At 42.3% G+C, this 21,645-nt stretch overlaps 1 protein-coding gene across 1 annotated transcript in view; it reads right to left on the bottom strand.

The window, feature by feature from the left end:
- Positions 1 to 21,645, bottom strand: part of fam135b (family with sequence similarity 135 member B) — a 131,323-nt gene that overhangs the window by 63,916 nt on the left and 45,762 nt on the right. The window contains exon 3 of the mRNA XM_017711962.2: positions 11,384 to 11,463. Coding sequence (XP_017567451.1) covers positions 11,384 to 11,463 — 80 coding nt within the window. The remainder of the gene's footprint in view (positions 1 to 11,383; positions 11,464 to 21,645) is intronic.

The following is a 21,645-nucleotide window of genomic DNA, read 5'->3' as shown; positions in this document are numbered from 1 at the left end:
AAAAGGGTTCTGTTATTGTAACGAAGTCAAGCTTGTAACAATAGAAGAACCCATTTTGGTGCTATATAGAACCATTTTCAAAAAGAATCTGTATAGTACCATGCACACATTCTCCATCCATCGGAAAACCAATTCCACCATGCAAAGAGTCAAGCATGCAAATGGTCATTTAAGGACGATTCCATGACGATCCATTGTCTTTAATAAAGAGCCCTTGAAAAATCCTCTTCTTTAAGAGTGTAGAATCGAGAAACCAGTAAATGTAATATATATATATATATATATCGAATTTTTTTTTATTATTAACTCTTTCAAGACTTTTTATCCTGATTCGGCCTTCAGACATTAGTCTTTTTGGAATTTCATGTTGCATAAAGTGCAATAATTTCAGGTACCAAAGTAACACTAATAAGAACACTAGCTATTTTATATTTTGGAAGATAAATGTTTAGGTTTCCTCATTAATTTATTTCTCAGTGACACAGGAAAACAACCTCTTGATTATGATTAAGGAAATGCTTGATAGATTAACTGCTTACAGACATATTCTGAAGCTGCAGACCTAAACTATACTATCCACAGTACTCTAATGCCCTGTAATGCAGTGTTGTTTGTCTCTGAAACAGACAGTAGGAGTGAGAATCAGTTTTCATTTGTCCACACTGAGACCGGACACTTGTTTGAACTGAGGCTAGTAAAGCAGCAAGGACAAGTCGGCACATTCCATGGAAAAAAAGCTATAAATAGGCAACAGGCATGTGCAGTGAGCACGCTGTGTTTACAGCCCTCCTCACTGCACTCCTGTTAAACTAATGAAGAAAAGAACAGACTGCATTTCAGCAGCCTGGCTGACTGAGCACTGCTGACTGGCTCTGCTGCAGGAAGATGACTAGAACACGAAATTCTGCAGAGTAGATCACCTTCAACTATTAACTACAGCAAGCTGTGGTGTATACAGGCTGAGAGAGACAAGCAAGTCCAAGACAGAGTGCATGATTGAAAAGAAGGAAATTCCTCATATGTGAGGAGAGAAATGGGAAGAAAGATTCAGACAGAAAGAGAAAGAAGGAGAGACAGACAGAGCATGAGAATGCTATATTGTCAGTCGTGTCTGTTCAAATGTACAATCTGTCATGATGTGCAGTTATACAGTAACACTGTGATACTGTATGACACATTGTACTACACTGTTATTCTGTTCATTACTGTACCATAATGAATGAACAGGGGCCTCTATGCACTCTTATTCTGCGTTTACATTTTGGCATAGAAAAAACATTATTCCATGCCTTATTGGAATCAGGAAAGAGCTCCTTCGTTAGTGGAAGAAAGCTGCTCAGTCGGCAGGAGAAAGTTTCTCATAAGGCAGGAAAAAGCTCCTTGGTAGGCCAGAGAAATTTCCGCATTCTGCAGGGGGAAGCAACTCAGTTGGACAAAGAAAGTTCCTTATTGAGCAAGGGAAAGCAGCTCAGTTGGACAAAGAAAGTTCCTTATTGAGCAGGAGAAAACAGCTCAGTTAGATGAAGAAAGTTCCTGATTGAGCAGGGGAAAGCAGCTCAGTTGGCCAAAGAATGGTCCTCATTCTGCAGGGCTAAGGTCCTCAGTTGGCCAGAGAAATTTCCTCAGTCATAAGGGGAAAGCAGCTCAGTTGGCCAGAGAAAGTTCCTCATAAGGCAGGAAAAAGCTCCTCGGTAGGCCAGAAAAAGTTCCTCATTCTGCATGGGAAAGCAGCTCAGTTGGACGAAGAAAGTTCCTTATTGAGCAGGGGAAAGCAGCTCAGTTGGATGAAGAAAGTTCCTTATTGAGCAGGGGAAAGCAGCTCAGTTGGATGAAGAAAGTTCCTTATTGAGCAGGGGAAAGCAGCTCAGTTGGCAGAAGAATGTATCTCATTCTGCAGGGCTAAGGTCCTCGGTTGGCCAGAGAAAGTTCCTCAGTCTGCAGGGGAAAGCAGCTCAGCTGGCCATAGAATGGTCCTCATTCTGCAGGGCTAAGGTCCTCAGTTGGCCAGAGAAAGTTCCTCAGTCAGGAGGGGAAAGCAGCTCAGTTAGCCAAAGAAATTTCCTCATAAGGCAGGGAAAAGCTCCTCGGTAGGCGAGAAAAAGTTCCTCATTCTGCATAGGAAAGCAGCTCAGTTGGACGAAGAAAGTTCCTTATTGAGCAAGGGAAAGCAGCTCAGTTGGATGAAGAAAGTTCCTTATTGAGCAGGGGAAAGCAGCTCAGTGGATGAAGAAAGTTCCTTATTGGGCAGGGGGAAGCAGCTTGGTTGACCGGAGAAAGTTACTCAGTCTGCAGGGGAAAGCTGCTTGGCTGGCCAGATAAAATTCTTCATTTGGCAGGGGAAAGCTCCTCAGTCAACTGGAGAAAAAGTTCATTTGTTTGACGAAAAGGTCTTCGGTTGTCAGGAGGAGGTTCCTTATTCAACTAGGAAAAGCTCCTCAGTTGGCAAGAGAAAGTTCCTCATTCAGCTGGGGAAAGATTGGTGGCTGGCATGAGAATGTTCCTTATTTAGCTGGGGAAAGATCATTGACTGGCAGGAGAAAGTTTCTCATTCAGCTGGGGACAGATCATCAACTGGCAGGAGAAAGTTCCTCATTTAGCTGGTTAAAGTACATCGACTGGTAGGAGAAAGTTCCTCATTTAGCTGGGGAAAAATTGTCAACTGGTAGAAGAAAGTTCCTCATTTAGCTGGGGAAAGATTGTCAACTGGTAGAAGAAAGTTCCTCATTTAGCTGGGGAAAGATCGTCGAATGGCATCAGAAAGTTCCTCATTTAGCTGGGTAAAGATCATCGACTGGTAGGAGAAAGCTCCTCATTTAACTGGGGAAAGATCATCGACTGGTAGGAGAAAGCTCCTTCGACTGGTAGGAGAAAGCTCCTCATTTAGCTGAGGAAAGATTGTTGACGGGCATAATGTCAGAAATAATGTCAGCTGGCAGGAGAAGGTTCCTCATTTGACTAGGGAAAGATCGTCGGCTGGCAGAAGAAAGTTCCTCATTCAGCTGGGGAAAGAATGTCAGCTGGCAGGAGAAGGTTCCTTATTTACATTTACAGCATTTGGCAGACGCTCTTATCCAGAGCGACTTACAATTTGATCATTTTTTTTTACACAGGTAGGCCAAGGTGGTGGTAGGAGTCTTGCCCAAGGACTCTTATCGGTATAGTGTAGGGTGCTTGCCCTGGTGGGGGATTGAACCCCAGTCTACAATGTGAAAGGCAAAGGTGTTAACCACCACACTAACCAACCACCAAACCTCATTTGACTAGGGAAAGATCGTCGGCTGGCAGGAGAAAGTTCCTCATTTAGCTGGGTAAAGATCATCGACTGGTAGGAGAAAGCTCCTCATTTAGCTGGGTAAAGATCATCGACTGGTAGGAGAAAGCTCCTCATTTAGCTGAGGAAAGATTGTTGACTGGTAGGAGAAAGTTCCTCATTCAGCTGGGGAAAGAATGTCAGCTGGCAGGAGATGGTTCCTCATTTGACTAGGGAAAGATCGTCGGCTGGCAGGAGAAAGTTCCTCATTCAGCTGGGGAAAGATCGTTGGCTGGTAGGAGAAAGTTCCTCATTTGACTAGGGAAAGATAGACAGCTGGCAGGAGAAAGTTCCTCATTCCGCTGGGGAAAGACTGTTGACTAGCAGGAGAAAGTTCCTCATTTGACTAGGGAATCGTCATTGGCTGGCAGGAGAAAGTTCCTCATTCAGCAAGGGATAGCTCCACAGTGTGCGGTAGTAGGTTCCTCACTTGGCAGAGGAAAGTACCTTATTGCACAGGAAAAAAACTCTTGGGTTGGGTCAGTCAGTGAAAAGACCAGCGATTTGGGTGACAAGTGGTGAAAAGTCATTGCTGGTGTGAACGCAGGGTTACCAGTGCTTTATCAGTTTGACTTAAACTCATCTCGATTTAAAAAGCTGCCTTGATTCACTAATATTAATGTACTCAAATATATGAATGCATTTCCTTTTTTTAACTGTGTTCATCTGCAAGAAGCATGTTTCAATAAGCCTACAGACACAGCTAATTAAATAAGTTTAACATAGCCTTGGACCATGTACTGAAAATCTAAGTCTGTACATAATTAGCCAGAGCCAGTCTAACAGATCCAAGATGACGGCTGTGATGTCCACTTGTGCTGTCCCGCAGACGTTAGCATGCAGTTGACGCTGGCTCGCTGTCAAACATTCATTGGCAACCATCAATGACAGAGCGAGTGCCAGTGCATTCTGTTATTAATAAGGCCGGAATTCACACACAATCTCATGCAAATGACTTCTCGAAGAAGAAATCAGCAAAGGACCAATTTCAGCACAATTCCCAAGAGTTTCTCAGTTCAGGAAGAATAACCTGTTTTTCATCCACCTGTCTCTATGGGACATTTTAACATCTTAATTGATGCTTTTGAGTCACTGTATCATCTGATGGGAATCCTTGGTTCTAAATCCTTTGAGTGATGCTAGGTTCCTGAACGACAGGTTTAAGTTTCAGGAAAGAAAAAGTGCTGCAGTTTTTCAAAAGAATGGAATAGGAAATGGCAGAATGGTAGAAAAGTCTTATTTAACCTCTGCTAGATAACACTGACTTAACAATGTCACAAACATTTAATAGTAAATCATGTAACATAACAGTGTCATGTTCGCTTTACCGTTAATAGTCATAACAGATGTCATAATGTTTGAAGTCATGACAGCTAACTAGAGCACACAGCAAAAATGAGCATGTGACATAAGCTGTCCTGACATCAAACATTATAGCATCTGTCATGACAATTAACAGTAATGTTAGCGTGACACTGTTATATTACTGAACAAAATCAGCCATGCAGGGTAGTGAGGGAAGGTGGTTAGGGTTTGGAAACCAGGAGCCAAGACAGCATTTAAAATTTGGACATGCATATTCAAAAGTCTTTGCAGTCTTAAAAAATATTGCAGTTTAGGAAAGCTAGGATGCCAATGTAGTAGTTTCCTGGGAATTAAACTACTAGATAAAAGTATTTAACAACTGTTTATTCAACATGGATTATTTTTAAGGTTTGAATTATGACATTTGGGGTAAACTAAAGTCTCTCAAAACTTCAGGCCACTTTCAGTTCCTTCACAAAGTTTTGAAACCACAGTCACTGACTGAAGATGCGTTCTGCACTTGTAAAGTGGCAGGTTTACTGCCTATATTATGCAAGTAGTTCTGGTGAGTATTAAGGGTATTTGATTACATAGTCTGCATTTTTCTTCTATTTTATTACATATCTTGAGGTCCACTTTTAATATTTGTGTGGCTTTCTCTACCAAAAATAGGCATAATTAATTTTTATGTGACCATTTTCCAATCACTTTTTATCTTTTAGTATTAAACAGGCTGCTGTTGTTGCTTTGCTTTTAAAATTGATATAAGATAAATGACCTGGGTTCTGACCGGCTGTCTTGTATTGTGCCTCATTCAAAAAGCAGTCTGTGCAGAAGCACTCTTTCTAACTGTAATACAAATATGTGGAGTTAAACCTTTTGTAGGCACAACAGATGAACATTTGTGAATGTGTTGGTTTTTGTGAAATCATAGAAACAATAAATTCAAAACTGGCTATTTGTGCAACTTAGTTCACCTATATGGACTGCATGTACTGGGTAGCATGCTTTGAAACTTTAACAGTGTTTGCATACACTATATTGCCTAAAGTACTCACTCCTCTGCCTTCACACGCATATGACCTTGAGTGACATCCCATTCTTAATATGGTGTCGGCCTACTCTTTGCAGCTATAACAGCTTCAACTCTTCTGGGAAGGCTTTCCACAAGGTTTAGGAGTGTGTTTATGGGAATTGTTGACCGTTCTTCCAGAAGCGCATTTGTGAGGTCAGACACTGATGTTGGATGAGAAGGCCTGGCGCACAGTCTCCACTCTAATTCATCCTTAAGGTGTTCTATAGGGTTGAGGTCAGGACTCTGCGCGGGCCAGTCAAGTTCTTTCACATTAAACTCGCTCATCCATGTCTTCATGGACCTGCTTTGTGCACTGGTGCGCAGTCATATTGGAACAGGAAGGGGCCGTCCCCAAACTGTTCCCACAAAGTTGGGAGCATGAAATTGTCCAAAATCTCTTGGTGCTGAAGCATTAACAGTTCCTTTCACTGGAACTAAGGGGCCGAGCCCAACTCCTGAAAAACAACCCCACACCATAATCCCCCCTCCACCAAGCTTTACACTTGGCACAATGCAGTCAGACAAGTACCGTTCTCCTGGCAACCGCCAAACCCAGACTCATTCATCGGACTGAAGCGTGATTCATCACTCCATCAGTCCAGTGGTGCTTTACGTCGCGCTTGGTGATGTAAGGCTTGGATGCAGCTGCTCGGCCATGGAAACCCATTCCATGAAGGTCTCTACGCTATTCTTGAGCTAATCTGAAGCTCCTAAGAGCGACCCATTCTTTCACAAATTCAGAAACAGTCTGGAGGCCTAGGGGCTTGGTTTTATACACCTGTGGCCATGTAAGGGATTGGAACACCAGAATTCAATGATTTGGATGGGTGAATGAATACTTTTGGCAATATAGTGTATTACTTCAAACTCTGTTACTTCAAAAAGCAAGGCAAAAGGCTTTTCTCCATGATTATGGGTCCTTTAAAAGTAACTAAGCAAAATAATCAAATTGAACTGTGAAGAAATCATAGATTTCATGACACGCCAGATTGTTTCCTCAAGCAACTCTTACTGCACCTCTACTCCACAAAAGTCATGTTTTTTCCTCTTTTTTCTCCAAGTCAGTGGAGAAGGCATTTCTTCATCCTGCAGCTGGAAAGTATTCAGAACCAAATTCCTGCGTGTGTTCCGTACCTGCTCATTTCTGGCCTCGCAAACACACCTTTTCCAGGTGTAATAATAATGAGGAGAGGGCAGATAATAAGGGTATCCCATCAGTAAGTATGAAAGACAGAGAGAGAGAGAGACTGTCAGGTTTGTCAGTGCAGTAAGCAGGTCCATATTTTCAGTGCCACCTGTGACAGGCAGAGGGGGGCTAGAACATGTAGAGTGCATGTAGACTGTGGAGACATACAGATTACTATTTTTACCACACAGACACACACACACACGCTATAGACCCCACTGAGTAGTGGAAAACAATGTATGCTTGCATGTCACCTGTGCAGGGGTGTCAGACAATGTGCTGTCCCCTGAGTACTCACCCACACATGTGCCCAGAAGAGTCACGGTTGTCATTATAAACCACATGAAGGCAGTACATTGCTTTGTGCACAGACTAGGTATGAAATATAGGGGGTTGTGGAGGTGCAGGACCCCCTAATCAATCTCTTGGACCCCACAAATGTCTCAAATTCTGAGGAGTCTTTGTTAGGAAAAATAGAAACCCAAATAAAATTCAGGGAAATGTCATTGTGTAGCTGCTTCAGCCACAGTTGGTGAGCTTCTGTCTTTGGCATTCTTAACTAACTGGCGATGCAGAATTGGTCTGTTAAGAGTGGCACTGTAGCCAATTGGTTCACCCAGTTGGTTCATCATAGCCTAGCAACTGTAACTATACCTGACATCCCTGTGAAAAGCTTTGCAAATCTGAAAAACAAATTCCCAAGAGATTGGAGGTACAAGTGCATTATTATTCATTTCTCAAACCAAAGAGAAGAATGAAGATGAGAAAGATGTGTGCAGTCGTGTGCAAATGCTTGAAGTAAATGAACACATCCTCCACAGAGAACAAACTTAAATACGGTATTTTCCTTAAAGTTGACTGTTTCTATTTATTTGTCTATTTACTTATTTCCAAAAAGTTACATTCAGCAAATAAACAGTAACAGTGCAATCAAGTCTGCAGGATATGTTTGAGTCCCCAGACGTATGGCCTTGTGAGATTAAAACACATCCTGCAGATCTTATTGCACTGCTACTCTACTGTTTATTTGCTGACTCACTCAGGATGTAGTCACACATTATATCCTGAGACCCCTGAGTTACGGAGTTCTCTTTCGATTTGATTAAACAGAATTATATTGTAATGTACTGTAATATAATTCATGCGACTAATAGGTGGCCATTAGATTAAAAGAATAGTATGACAAAAAAATCTAACTTATACAATTTTCCACTCACTCCAGATCAATCAGTCAGGATATGTCTGACCTCCAAACTTTGCCTCTTTATTTTAGAAATGGAGTTACATTTACATTTATGGCATTTGGCTGACGCTCTTATCCAGAGCGACTTACAATTTGATCATTTTACACAGGCAGGCCAAGGTAGTGTTAGGAGTCTTGCCCAAGGACTCTTACTGGTATAGTGTAGGGTGTTTACCCAGGTGGGGATTGAACCCCAGTCTACAGTGTAGAAGGCAGAGGTGTTAACCACTACACTAACCAACCACCATTATGATGTCATGAGTTATGATGCTAATGCTGCTAACAATCAATGGAACTCAACAGTCACCCAAATCTATTGTGGAAATGCATCCTCAAAACTCGTCTCAACCCACTCCAACCATATCCTAATCTCTTTATTAAGGTTTTACAGACTAGTCAACATTATATGACTTATTGTGAACGACAAAAATAACAAAATTTCACCGCTACAGGCAGCCACTTCGGACAACACCAGAGCTAGAGCTGAACGATTTGGAGAAAATATCTAATGACTAATATTATGACTATTGCGATAATCATATTTGTGATTGTGCTCATATTCTATAAATTAAGGTTCAGGCCTGTTTATGGTTTTTGCAAAGAAAACCACAATATCTACTTTTTTCTGGCTTGAGGCTTCACCCCTCAACACAGTGTGCCAGACAACCACTAAATTGTGGTTGTAATGTGAACTATAATGTACATGTAATGTAGCTCTATAACGTAATTGTCACGCATTCAGCCTCATCTGGACAGGAAACGGACTTCATCTCCCAGAATGCTCTGGGATATCAGCTCACAGAACTTCCACACTCGGACTCCATCTTAGCAGAGGACTCCAATACCCAGGATTCTGTAGAATCCCACATGACTGTGAATTCTCCTATCAGCGCTCACAATCACCAGACTACTAACAATCTTCACCTCTGTATGTTTGGTCATATGACTATACAGTACTTAAGCCTGGGCTTAGAGTTTGCGAAGTATTGTTTCAATGAGTCTGAGTGGCTTTTTTTCTCTCTGTTCTGTTTGCTTACCCTGTTTTTTGACCTTTGGCTATGTTTCTCCCATTTATGATTTCCGCTTCATCCCTTTGTACCTTTGCTTGTTTGGTTTGATCTGCGTTTTGACCTTGTGGCTTGGACTTTGACTACGGTTTGTGATTAGCCCCTTTTGACTACGGTTGGTTGGTGTTTAATAAACAACCTTCTCTTAACATCCTCAAGCGTCTGGTACTCCGTCGCCGCGTTACAGTAATGTAAACTAGCTCTGTGTTATTGGCCTACAATTTTGATAATGTGGGCTAAAATAATAATAAAAAAAAAAAGTACAGCTATTGCGATTTGAAAACTGTGCTATTTGAAATTGTAATTTCACTATAAAAAGCATCTTTCAGCCCTAACCAGAGCTGGTATTTACAAAGCCATCAGCACCTTTACTCCTGAGGAGGTTTGTGAGTACAGACCCTGTTGTCTAAAGTGGCTGACCCTAGGATTCAGCTACATAAAGAGGTTCTATTCATTTTTATCGTCTAAAGTATATCATACTGTCCTAAATCACATCTATAAGACCGCATGACATTAAGGGGAGGTGGGTCTTCATGTCTAGGTGGGACAAGGTTTCAGGAGGAGGTTGTGTTCATTTTTTGAATCTTAAAACTGGGAAACTTCAACTGTTTTTGGAATGTTTTGCAGATCAACAAGGTGCGCTGCTGTGACAGCTGACAGTTTTGCGTCGCTGCCCCATTTAAAATGGGATTATCCGGTCACTGTCCTAATGGAAACATAAACGTTAAAATGCAGTTCGGTCAATCACCACCAAAACCACACTCACCAATTCTCTCTGGAAAGGATGCAGACTGCAACAAGGTCAGTAGTTTGTATAGTCTGAAAGCACTGGACGCAAGTCTGGCTCTGCATGAATGGCTGCATTCTGAAAGCACTAAAGGCTGCTATTCCTCAATGTCCACTCCTAGCGTATAAAGTTGTGTCCGGTCAAGGCGCACTGTCATTCATTTGAAGCAGAGTGGAGAGAGGGAGCACACAGGTCAGCTGTGAGTGTTTGGCACCGTGCTGAGCAGTGAAACCATGCTGCTTAGTGAGACGCTGCAGCGGCAAAGGACTCGCACTCCACAAAGCTCATACTAAAATCAGCCAGCAGAAATCCGACCTGATTTTGTCTGCAACACAAATCTGGTTTAATACACAGTTACAGAAACCTACTGTACATAAAGTAATAGCAGTCCGATTTTGACATGGCACTGCCATAAGATGCCACCTTTCTAGCACATCAGTTAATCAAGTGTCTGACCTGCCAGAGCTGCCCCAGTCAGTTCTAAGTGCTGTTATTGTGAAGTGGAACTGTCTACAACCAACAACAGTTCAGCAGCAAAGTGTTAGACCCAGGCCTGGATCACCTCATGCAGCCCAAACTACTAGGAGGCCCCCATGAGCAATTATGAAACAGCTGTTTTGATTTGTGGTATTAACTTTACTAGTAGCACAGCTGAAAAATGAACTGATTTCGGATTTGTCATGTTTTCACTGATCATAATCCTGACGCTCTCCCCGTCCACTTCCTTTTCTCCTACAATCATCATTAGCAACCATCCCAGCATCTATCAGTACTTTGTTCTTTGTTGCTGACTGGAAAATCTGGGTTTGGCAGACTCCAAAGAAGGTCACTGCCTGCCCAAATGCAGAGTGTCAACTGTAAAGTCTGGTGGAGGAGGAATAGTGGGGCTGTTTTTCATGGAAATCTTAAGGCTATAACAATATTATAGAATATTCTAGAGAACTGCACGTTTCCAACTTTGCGCTAACAGTTTGCGAAGGCCCTTTCCTGTTTCAGTCTGAGAAGCCCTCTTGTAAGAAAAGTGAGCTCCATAAAGAAATGGTTTGCCAACCCCTGACCTCAACCCCATCCATCTCCTTCAGCATGAGCTAGAATGCCAACTGTAAGCCAGGCCTTATTACATTTACATTTATTACATTTTTAAATGTACATATTATTACATATTAAAGTTACATTTACATTTATTACCAAACATTAGGGCCTGATCTTAATTGTCTTGTGGTCCAATGGAAGCAAATCCCTGCAGCCATGTTCCAATATCCAATTAAAAATATTTCCAGAAGAGTGGGAGAGAAGGGGAGCATATGGTTTTGGAATAATGTGTTCAGCCAAATACATATGTCCACATACTTTTGGCCATGTAGTGTAGACAGACACAGAGAAAGACAGCCCAATCGATCATTTGGTTACCTGTGTATCCAGGTGTTGTGACAATCAGCCTGTGCGGCACTCGTGGAGACACTTTCAGCCCCGCCCTCACCTGATAGAACCTGGAACCAATCACAGAACAGGGACAGGAATTATTACAGGATTATGGGTGGTTTTACTTAGTGCTGACCAACTCCAGCCTTCGTATTTTTGTTAAGAAGGCCCTGTCAGTACATAATGCAATGCACATTTGTCCAGTTCAGTTCAGAGTTTCCCAAAAGCTACACAGCACAAAGAGCAGCACTAAATAATAAAGCTAGACTCATTTTAATCTTAAATCCACAGCATTGATTTTGCTTAACATTCATATTCATATACTGACCATAACTAGTAAGCATTCATTTTTAATACAGAAAACTGATAGGGCTAAGTGGTAAGTGGTCCAGTGAAACTTATACGAGAACCATATCTTCTTCTTCTTTCGGCTGCTCCCTTTAGGGGTCGCCACAGCGGATCATCTGCCTCCATCTTGCCCTATCCACTGCCTCCTCTACTTTCACACCAACCATCTCCATGTCCACCTTCACTACATCCATAAACCTTCTCTGAGGTCTACCTCTTCTCCTTCTGCCCGGCAGCTCCATCTCCAACATTCTTTGCCCAATATATCCACTATTCCTTCTCAACACATGTCCAAACCATCTCAACCTGGCCTCTCTGGCTTTATCTCCAACTGCTCCACCTTCACCGTCCCTCTGATCTGCTCATTTCTAATCTTGTCCATCCTTGTCACTCCCAACGAAAATCTCAGCATCTTCATCTCCGCCACCTCCAGCTCAGCCTGCTGTCTTTTAGACAGAGCCACAGTCTCCAAACCGTACATCATAGCAGGACGCACTACTATACGAGAACCGTATGACGAAGGTTATAGCTAACACTAGGGCCAACATGTTATATCAGTGCTGTAGTCTGTTCTGATGTAGAGGATATATTGTATATACCTGCCAGCAAGACTAGCCTAGCACATCCTTAGACAGTCGCCTAATCACATTATTGTTTTTGTTTCACTTTAAAAATATAATACTGAATATTTCATGTAATTTAGAATTTATCTAACTTAATGTTTCACTTTCTTACTATTATGTGGCATGCATCCGTCCCCTGGGCCCCAGTGACAACTGTGAGAGCCGGCAGGAAGGTGAAAGCTTGGGTGAAAGCCCACTCTTCGGTTCCACGAGGATCAACCGTGAGACAAATTAAAGTGGCCTCGCGGCAGGATCGGAGGCGGTGCCCAGGAGGCGGGACTCACGGATTTCGTCCTCCCCTCGCTGTCTTCACAGGATTTCGTCTGGGCTCATAGTTCAAGCCCTGCCTTCCTGCCAGCTCTCGTGGCCGCAATCGGGGCACAGGGAATGGGCGCATGCCACACATGATTACACAAAAAATAATAAGATCCAAGCTGAGTGAGATCAAACACTCATACAAGAAAAAAAACATTGTGCATCTAACAAAGGAAATAAACTTCCATCGAACTTCCATATAATGACTCCAATGATGGTAGCACATAGAAAACTCCAGTTTTACACACTAACATTGTGTGAAATGAGCTACAGCCGCACACGGGCCGCGTGTGTGGTGCAGATTTAAATGAGTGGGGTTTTTTTTTGTTTTTTTTTTTATATTTTTTAATTTTATTTTTAATTAATATTGTGCTACAACTTGAACTGGCCATTGTTTATAGAAAAAAAAAAATCAACAGTAAAATGCAGACACTTGTAGTAGACCTTGAAATATTACATGGACACATATATTATATATATTAAACATTCAAAATTGAAATATTCACAGGTGCTCTGTATTTAAATCTAATTATTTGCTTGAACTGGACACTTGTTTCTTTCTTTGGGGACTGTAGAGCAGCGCATTGTGAAATGGGCTGATATTAATCGAAAATTAAAATACCTTTGCGGTCCGGATAGGATTGTGTGGCGGGCCTAAACTGGCCCCTGGGCCTTGTGTTTGACACATGGGATCTAAAGTATAAAAAATGGGGGTAATTTCAGATTCTGAGCTCTGCTTTATCCTGCATGCACTAGGCTTCTGAGTTCTGGGTTCTAAAAGAAACAAAAAAGGGAAGGGGAACTTTCTTCTTTTAGGACAGGTCCTGCTACTAGTTTTTACTAGTCTAACGGCTTTAAATTTCTTGCATTACTCACAGAATGTTGGCTCCTGACCTTCTGGAAACACCAACTTTTTAAAAGGGAAAGAATGCATTTCTGCCAAACCTTTGATGGGCCTAAAGATTCTAAAGGGGCTTTGACATCGCCTGGTGCGCCAAACAACCAGACGTGTGTTAAAAAGGTCGACGCAGCTGTTGTTTTACATCATGTGACTTGTATTTGTGGAACATTTCAAGGTGTTGGTTTCAATTTACCAGCCAGGTTAATGGATGAGGGTGAGGTTTTATTGGTAACACTTTATTTGAAGGCTATCTGCTATTATGAAGTGCTGTTAAGTCTCATCCGCCAGCTTCAAATTTTCCCATTCCACCTTAAATGGTGTCAGAAGTGGCAGAATGTAACTGCTGCACCATTGAAGGTGGAACGGGAAAATTTGCTGTCGAATGAGAAACTTAGAAAATCAAATGATTAGAGACATTTTACAAGAAACTATTCCACTTTGTGGAAAAGTTTCCTGCCAGAGATGCGAGAAAAGTGGCTGTAGCTGAGCTAAAGCTTAAAGCAGAGCAAAGTAAGTCTGCGTTTTCATTTATATCATGTTTTTTAACCTACACTATGACATTAGCACATACTGAGACATATTTACAGCCAAGATGGTAAAACTTTACTTCAATAAAAATGGACATAAAATGTTGTGGCTCCCAAGGTGGCTTCTTTTTTGTTGAAAGGACAAAAACGGCTCTTCTTAAAATTTCCCACTATGCTTAGTGCTCAGTCCTACTTAACATCCTTTGGAGAAGGTGGACACTGGTTTAGCTCAGCTCTCGTACAGAACTTTATGCCACACACACATCTGCTGTTGAACAAGGCCTTAAATGTGGATACGCTTCCTTCAGCTTCACCACGACTGCATCTGATTTTTCAGCCCACTGCTCAGTCCAAACCCACGTCCACAGCGAACGCTGCACACATAACTGCATTTCATAATACAAGACACTGACCTTGAACTTCTCTATGTGCAAACAAAACCAGCAAAGCACTGTACAAATGTAGCTGAATTATTAATCCCTAACAGCCGATAAATAATTAATTATACATATCATGGCACATTTCTCCTGTCCTGGCTGGTGTCCCAGGACAAGAAACAAGCCAGTGATCTCAACAGAATTGTCTGCAGTACCTGTATGGGCTATAAGTGGATTATAAAAAGTGATGGTCACTGCTTTTCTGTCCTAAGCGTGCACATTTAAAGCTGCTAGTCAGTCCAGTAGGTGCAGAGGTGACCTTTTCTTGTGGAGTGAAAGTGATTTGATGTGAAAGCACTTTCCCGGTCCTCTCGGGGCTGCGGGCTCAGACCAAGGCCCGAGCTGGACTTCTAAACACTGAGGTGGTGCTATTATTGCTTCAGTATGCAAAAGTAAAGTGTTTACTCGTTTATGCTTCATGTGGACTGTGTTAAACTTTCAATCCAGACCACATTCGTGTTTGTAAGAAGAAGAGGAGGGATTTCATTACGATTTGAACTGGATGAAAAAGTGTCCAGTCTGATTATGCAAAAAGTTAAGTGGTGAACCAGGTGACTTGCCGGTATTCAAATACTGACATCGCTGCTGAGACATTTCATCGATTTAACACTTCAACGGGTCTGTAAAACATTAGGTTTTGTTTAATTAATCAGTGTTTAGATAGACATCCTCCCCATAGAAAGCACTCAATAAATGATTTTGTATGTATTCAGCTTATTACTATGTCTGTTAATGCCATGGGTTTAAAAAGAGCATATCATATCATAAAGAGCATATCATAATCTTTGTAAATATCTAAAAAAAATGTATTGTTCTTTTTTAAATGTGTGTGTGTGTGTGTGTGGAACTACAGTTTGCCTTAATTCTATAGAATGGTGAATACAATAAAATGTGCAGTCTCTAAATAATATATGATTGCTGTCGTTTTTATTGTTTAAGATTAAATAAAAACATACATTACTTATTCAAATGTTAAAATAATCACTATATTACTTATTTAATTGATAGCGACAGCCCTAATTTCAACATTTTACGTAATATACATTATATTGCTGAAAGTATTCCGTCACCCATCCAAATCACTAAATTCAGGTGTTCCAGTCACTTCCATGGCCACAGGTGTATAAAACCGAGCCCCTAGGCCTGCAGACTGCTTCTGCAGACATTAGTGAAAGAATGGGTCGCTCTCAGGAGCTCAGTGAATTCCAGCGTGGTACCGTGATCGGACACCACCTGTGCAACCTGTGCAAGTCCAGTCGTGAAATTTCCTCACTACTAAATATTCCACAGTCAACTGTCAGTGGGATTATAACAAAGTGGAAGCGATTGGGAACGACAATAACTCAGCCACGAAGTGGTCGACCACGTAAAATGACAGAGCGACTGCGCACTATGCCCCTCAGCGGAGGTCACCAACTTTCTACAGACCTCCAAACTTCATTTGGCCTTCAGATCAAACTTCATTTGGCCTTCAAGAACAGCGTAGAGAGCTTCATGGAATGAGTGTCCATGGTCGAGCAGCTACATCCAAGCCTTACATCACCAAGCGCAATGCAAAGCATCAAATGCAGTGGAGTAAAGCGCCGCCACTGGACTCTAGAGCAGTGGAGATGTGTTCTCTGGAGTGACGAATCACGCTTCTCTATCTGGCAATCCAATGGATGAGTCTGGGTTTGGCGGTTGCCAGGAGAACCGTACTTGTCTGACTGCATTGTGCCAAGTGTAAAGTTTGGTGGAGGGGGGATCATGGTGCGGGGTTGTTTTTCAGGAGTTGTGCTCGGCCCCTTAGTTCCAGTGAAAGGAACTCTTAATGCTTCAGCACCAAGAGATTTTGGACAGTTTCATGCTCCCAACTTTGTGGGAACAGTTTGGGGACGGCCCCTTCCTGTTGCAACATGACTGCACACCAGTGCACAAAGCAGGTCCATTAAGACATGGATGAGCCAGTTTGGTGTGGAAGAACTTGACTGGCCTGACCTCAACCTGATAGAACACCTTAAGGATGAATTAGAGCAGAAACTGTGAGCCAGGCCTTCTCGTCCAACATCAGTGTCTGACCTCACAAATGCGCTTCTGGAAGAACGGTCAAAAAATAAACACACTCCTAAACCTTTTGGAAAGCGTCCTAAACCTTTTGGAAAGCGTCAAGCCAGACGACCGAATACTTTTTGCAATATAGTGTACATTAAATGTATAGCAGAACAACAATACTAAGTGGAGACTTGAAAGGGTTAAGTACTCTGAGTGCTGTAAGCCATCTGTGGAGCTTTTTAGTTTCTGAGATAATCCACTGCAGCAGCCAGAGGTGTGTTTCATTCACCCACTAAGCCAACTATACTTCAGTGTTCAAAATAGGGCAAAATAGCCTCTAACAGTGCTGAGCAAATGATCATGAATTAGGCACAACACTCAAATGCATAACAGCACAGACGAATGAAATAAAGAATAAAATAGTATGATACAATAAACAGCACTCTAAATTCTGTGTTAACTTTATTCATCAAGCAATGCGTTCAAACATCATCATAAATGTTTTTGGCTTGGATAAACTTTCCATATTGCACTGTTTTGGTTGTGTGTGGAATATGAATTAATATAAAAATGAAACATAAACATGCTTTTGTCTGCACTAAGCATTCTTCTCCTCAACTGATACGCTGTACTGGGGCAGGCAATATGGCAAAAACATCACGTCACATTACTTAAAGATATTTTCACAATACACAGAGTACATTTTGATAAACAGACACAATGCAATAGTAGTGCCAGATGTTAAAGCTTCATTAAAAGCTCTGGGAAATATATTTGAAAACCAAACCAGTCAGGTCCCACCACACACACACACACACACACACACACACATACACACTTTCCAATTTCCAAGCCGCTTCTCCCTCAAGGTCGCGGGGGTTGATGCTGGAGCCTATCCCAGCAGTGACTGGGCGGAAGGCAGGATACACCGTGGACAGGCAGTCCATTGCAGGGCAGGTCCCACTATGTTTACATAAATATTTCAAGCCTTCAATATTTCTACCTTCAAGCCTTCACTACTCGTTGAGAATGAACAAATCTCTCTGATAATGAACAGAAGGAAAGACAGGTATTGCACACCATGCACTCTCAGAGACAAAAGGTACTAAACCTTTAGTTAGAGATCATAATTGTACTGTATTCCACTGCAATTACACAGGGTGACTCAAAAAGACTCATCTCATCATTTCAATATTATTTTTTCACTTCTAAATCATTATAGAACGATGCTGTAAACTGTAAACTGGTTTAAATGAGCATAAAGTTTATTAGTCTCAGTATGAACCTCCTCCAGCTGCACGACAGCTTGCAACATCAACTCCACAGTCAAACTCATCCCATACTGGATTGAGCATGTCGGGTGTCGCTGCACTCGCGGCTCTTTCAGTGCGATTTCGGAGATCATCCAGTGTCATGGTACCAACGCCGAACGCTCTGAGCTATTGGAGCTTCAGTGCCCACAAAAATCACACTGCACAGTTATGACGGATTCACTCTTGAATTCTTGAAGAATCACCCTGTGTATTTTCTAAGCTGTACCGACTCCACACACCCCATCACGTCTCCAGGCTTTTTATTTTATTGTTCTGCTTTTAAACATTAGATTACGAAAAGGTTTAAATATGTACTTTTCCCTTGAGAAAAAAAAAAACATATTTATGGTACACAGGTGGACCTTAAAAGCACTGTTGTACCTTGGAGGGTACATTTACACTGTTCGCTCCTTGACGTATGAAAAATCCAAGCACAGTACCTTCATTTCTGACAGTGCAGTAGTAAGACTGTTGAAGTTAATTAGAATTGTTTCATTTCTGCTTGACACCACATTGTCTTCGGAGGATCAAGAGTTTAACACTTGGTTAGTGCTATTCTTGTGTTTCACATGATGTCACGCTGTATAGTGGCCGCCACTGTGAGGACCGAATCAGGGAGTGACTGCGCTGCGCAGTGCCTTCCATTAGCTGTGCTTTAGGAACGATTCAAGTGCGAGGCGCGAAGCCGAGAGACACTCAGACCTTTAATTCAGTGTTTTCACTCCAGGTTTGGAGCCGCTGCACTGTTCAGTGTTTCTCTCTGCTGTTCAAACCTCGTTCAGCTCAAGAAGGGATTACTGAGCTACTAATATCAGGAATTTTAACCAGGAAAACACAGTTACACAGTTTCAGGACTGAAGCTGAACTCTGAACTAGCTGAACTAGCAAACTCACAGAATCACGTCTGTCGAAACACGTTGACGTTGTTTTCCGACCCAAGACATTCGGTCTTATATTTAACAGTTATGTTTCTCCATTCAGATGTCATTTAAATCTGCAGAAACAGAGAGTAAAGTCATACCGGCGGCCTGCAGCTCCGTTAGGGGGATGACTGTTCATCTCTCGGCTGTTAGCATTAGCTAAAGTTCTCTAAAGGCTAGCGTTGCTCACATCTGTGTTAATAAGCTGGTGCTGTTTCTCTCCTATGATCAGAGTTTTTTCTCCTCCTTATGCAACACCATGGGATCCTTTACCCACTCTGATGTGAAGAGCTGGTGGGCTTCTGTGCTTTTAAACGCTGTGAGAGACTCCAGAACAGGGAGAAGGGCTAAGTATGAGATAAATGAGGAAAACACTATTTCGGCAGCTTCTCCGTCAGTGTAAGTGGGTCCAGGAGTTCAGGGGGAAACTGTCTAAGGATCACAGGCTATTTTATCAACTTGGCCAAGGAAAGATTCTCTTCCAGATGAAGGGGAGTAATTTTAGCCATCTTTCACCTCTAGTTATGTTTGTGAGGAGCAGCGAAGCCAGAAATTCAGTCTCCAACATAATCCAGAGTTTTGCAGAAGAGATGCACTAAGCTGATCAGTGTTGGGGCCTGATACTTCACAAACTAAAGCTCGGAGAGCTCTTCGGCCTGTGTGGATAATGAGTGGTTCACCGCTCTCTCCCCGAAGGGATTTCCTCAAGCTCTGGCTGGGACCACGTTGCGGTCAGCATGAAATGTCTGAATATTGATTTTTTTCCCCTCCGTCTCTTTGTTTCATCACTTCCTCTGCACCCAAAACCACAGAGCAACCCGAGCTGGTGCACGCTACGCACCAGAGAACCGGTTCAACACTGCTGTTGTTCAACACTTACATCAATATTAATACTACACAGATTTACACTACAGATAATTACAGTCAATTACATTAACACACACACAGAGCGATTTACACTACAACCAGTTTCTAACATACACTAGAATAGACTGGTTGAAGGAGAATTCCACAGATTTTACAAAATATCTGCATTATTAAATGTAAACAGAGATGTAAACTAAGTCAAAATCTTTCACAGTAGTGATGACAGGAACCAGATGTCCAAAGCATTCAGTGTCTCTGAATATCTCTCTAAATCAGATCAGCTGTCTGATGCCTGAAAACAGAACACAAATAAAACCCAAGGTGGTGTTAACGATGGCGTTCATAGTAGAATTCTTGGTGGTGTTCATGGTGCAGTTCATAGTAGACTTCATGGTAAAATAAGTCCACCAAAAATAAGCCATCAATCAAGTTGGCTGCAAGGAAATCAGCCATAAAATTCAGCAGATTAATGGCCCACAGACTGTATGACTGCAGTTGGCCTCTATACAGACTTAACGGGATTCTGCTCTATTATGGCATCGTTCATACATTCAGTCCGGCTTTCCTGATTCAGCTGCGTTTTGTTCTGCTATACTGAGGGATTCCTGTACAGAATATTCCATTTCCGCTGTAGTTCAGCTCCAGGCCAAAAAACACACGGCCAGTTAAAAAAATAAATAAAACAAAAAACACTCTTTCTCCAGGCGATTTTACCATGTAAACGGTTTAGCTCTCCCCAATTAGAGAGAGAGAGAGAGAGAGAGAGAGAGAGGCAGACGGACAGAGACAGAAAGAGAGAAGGGAGAGACAGGCAGAGAGAGAGACAGGTTGGTACAGAAAAGAGAGAGACAGAGTAAGTAAGAGAGCGACAGAGAGAGGTAGAGAGATGAGAGAGATAGAAGGGAGAGAGACAGAGGGAAGTAGAGAAGAGACAGAAAGAGAGAGAGAGAGAGAGAGAGAGAGAGAGAGAGAGAGAGAGAAAAAAAAGAGAGACAGAGGTAGAGAGAGGAGAGAGAGAGACGGAGGTAGAGGGAAGAGAGACACAGAGAGAGGTAGAGACAGAGACAGAGAGAAGGGAGAGAGACAGAAAAGAGAGGGAGAGACAGAGAGAGAAGGAAGACAAATAAGAGAGAGACAGAGGTAGAGAGAAGAGAGAGAGACAGAAGGAGGTAGAGGGAAGTGAGACAGAAAAGAGAGATACAGAGAAGGAGAGAGCAGAGAGAGAGAGAGAGAGGCAGGCGGACAGAGACAGAGACAGAAAGAGAGAAGAGAGAGACAGGCAAAGAGAGAGACAGGTTGGTACAGCAAAGAGAGAGACAGAGTAAGTAAGAGAGCAAGAGAGAGAGACAGAGAGAGGTAGAGAGATGAGAGAGAGAAGGGAGAGAGACAGAGGGAAGTAAAGGAGAGACAGAGAGAGAGAGAGAGAGAGAGAGAGAGAGAGAGAGAGAGAGAGAGAGAAAAGAGACAGACAGAGAGGTAGAGAGAAGAGAGAGAGAGAGAGAGAGAGAGAGAAAAGAGAGACAGACAGAGAGGTAGAGAGAAGAGAGAGAGAGAGAGAGAGAGAGAAAAGAGACAGAGAGGTAGAGAGAAGAGAGAGAGCGAGAGAGAGAGAGAGAGAGAGAGAGAGAGAGAGAGAGAGAGAGAGAAAAGAGAGACAGACAGAGAGGTAGAGAGAAGAGAGAGAGAGAGAGAGAGAGAGAGAGAGAGAGAGAGAGAGAGACAGAGGTAGAAATACAGACAAAGAGAGAGAGGGAGAGAGTGAGAGAAGTAGAGAAAGAGAGAGAGAGTAAAATTCAGATTTCTGAGCTGGTGTGTGTGTCCAGTTGAAGCCAGATGCAGCTTTTAATCCCTGAGTGCGCACACACACACACACACACACACACACACATACACACACACACACACACACACACACACTGCATGGCATTATGGGTGACCTTTACTGTGCTTCAGTCATGTGATATTATA

This window comes from Pygocentrus nattereri, chromosome 11, assembly GCF_015220715.1.
Source record: "Pygocentrus nattereri isolate fPygNat1 chromosome 11, fPygNat1.pri, whole genome shotgun sequence".
Lineage (NCBI taxonomy): Eukaryota > Metazoa > Chordata > Actinopteri > Characiformes > Serrasalmidae > Pygocentrus > Pygocentrus nattereri.
Note: the sequence above shows the minus strand (reverse complement) of the source record. Positions and strands in the feature narration are given on the sequence as shown.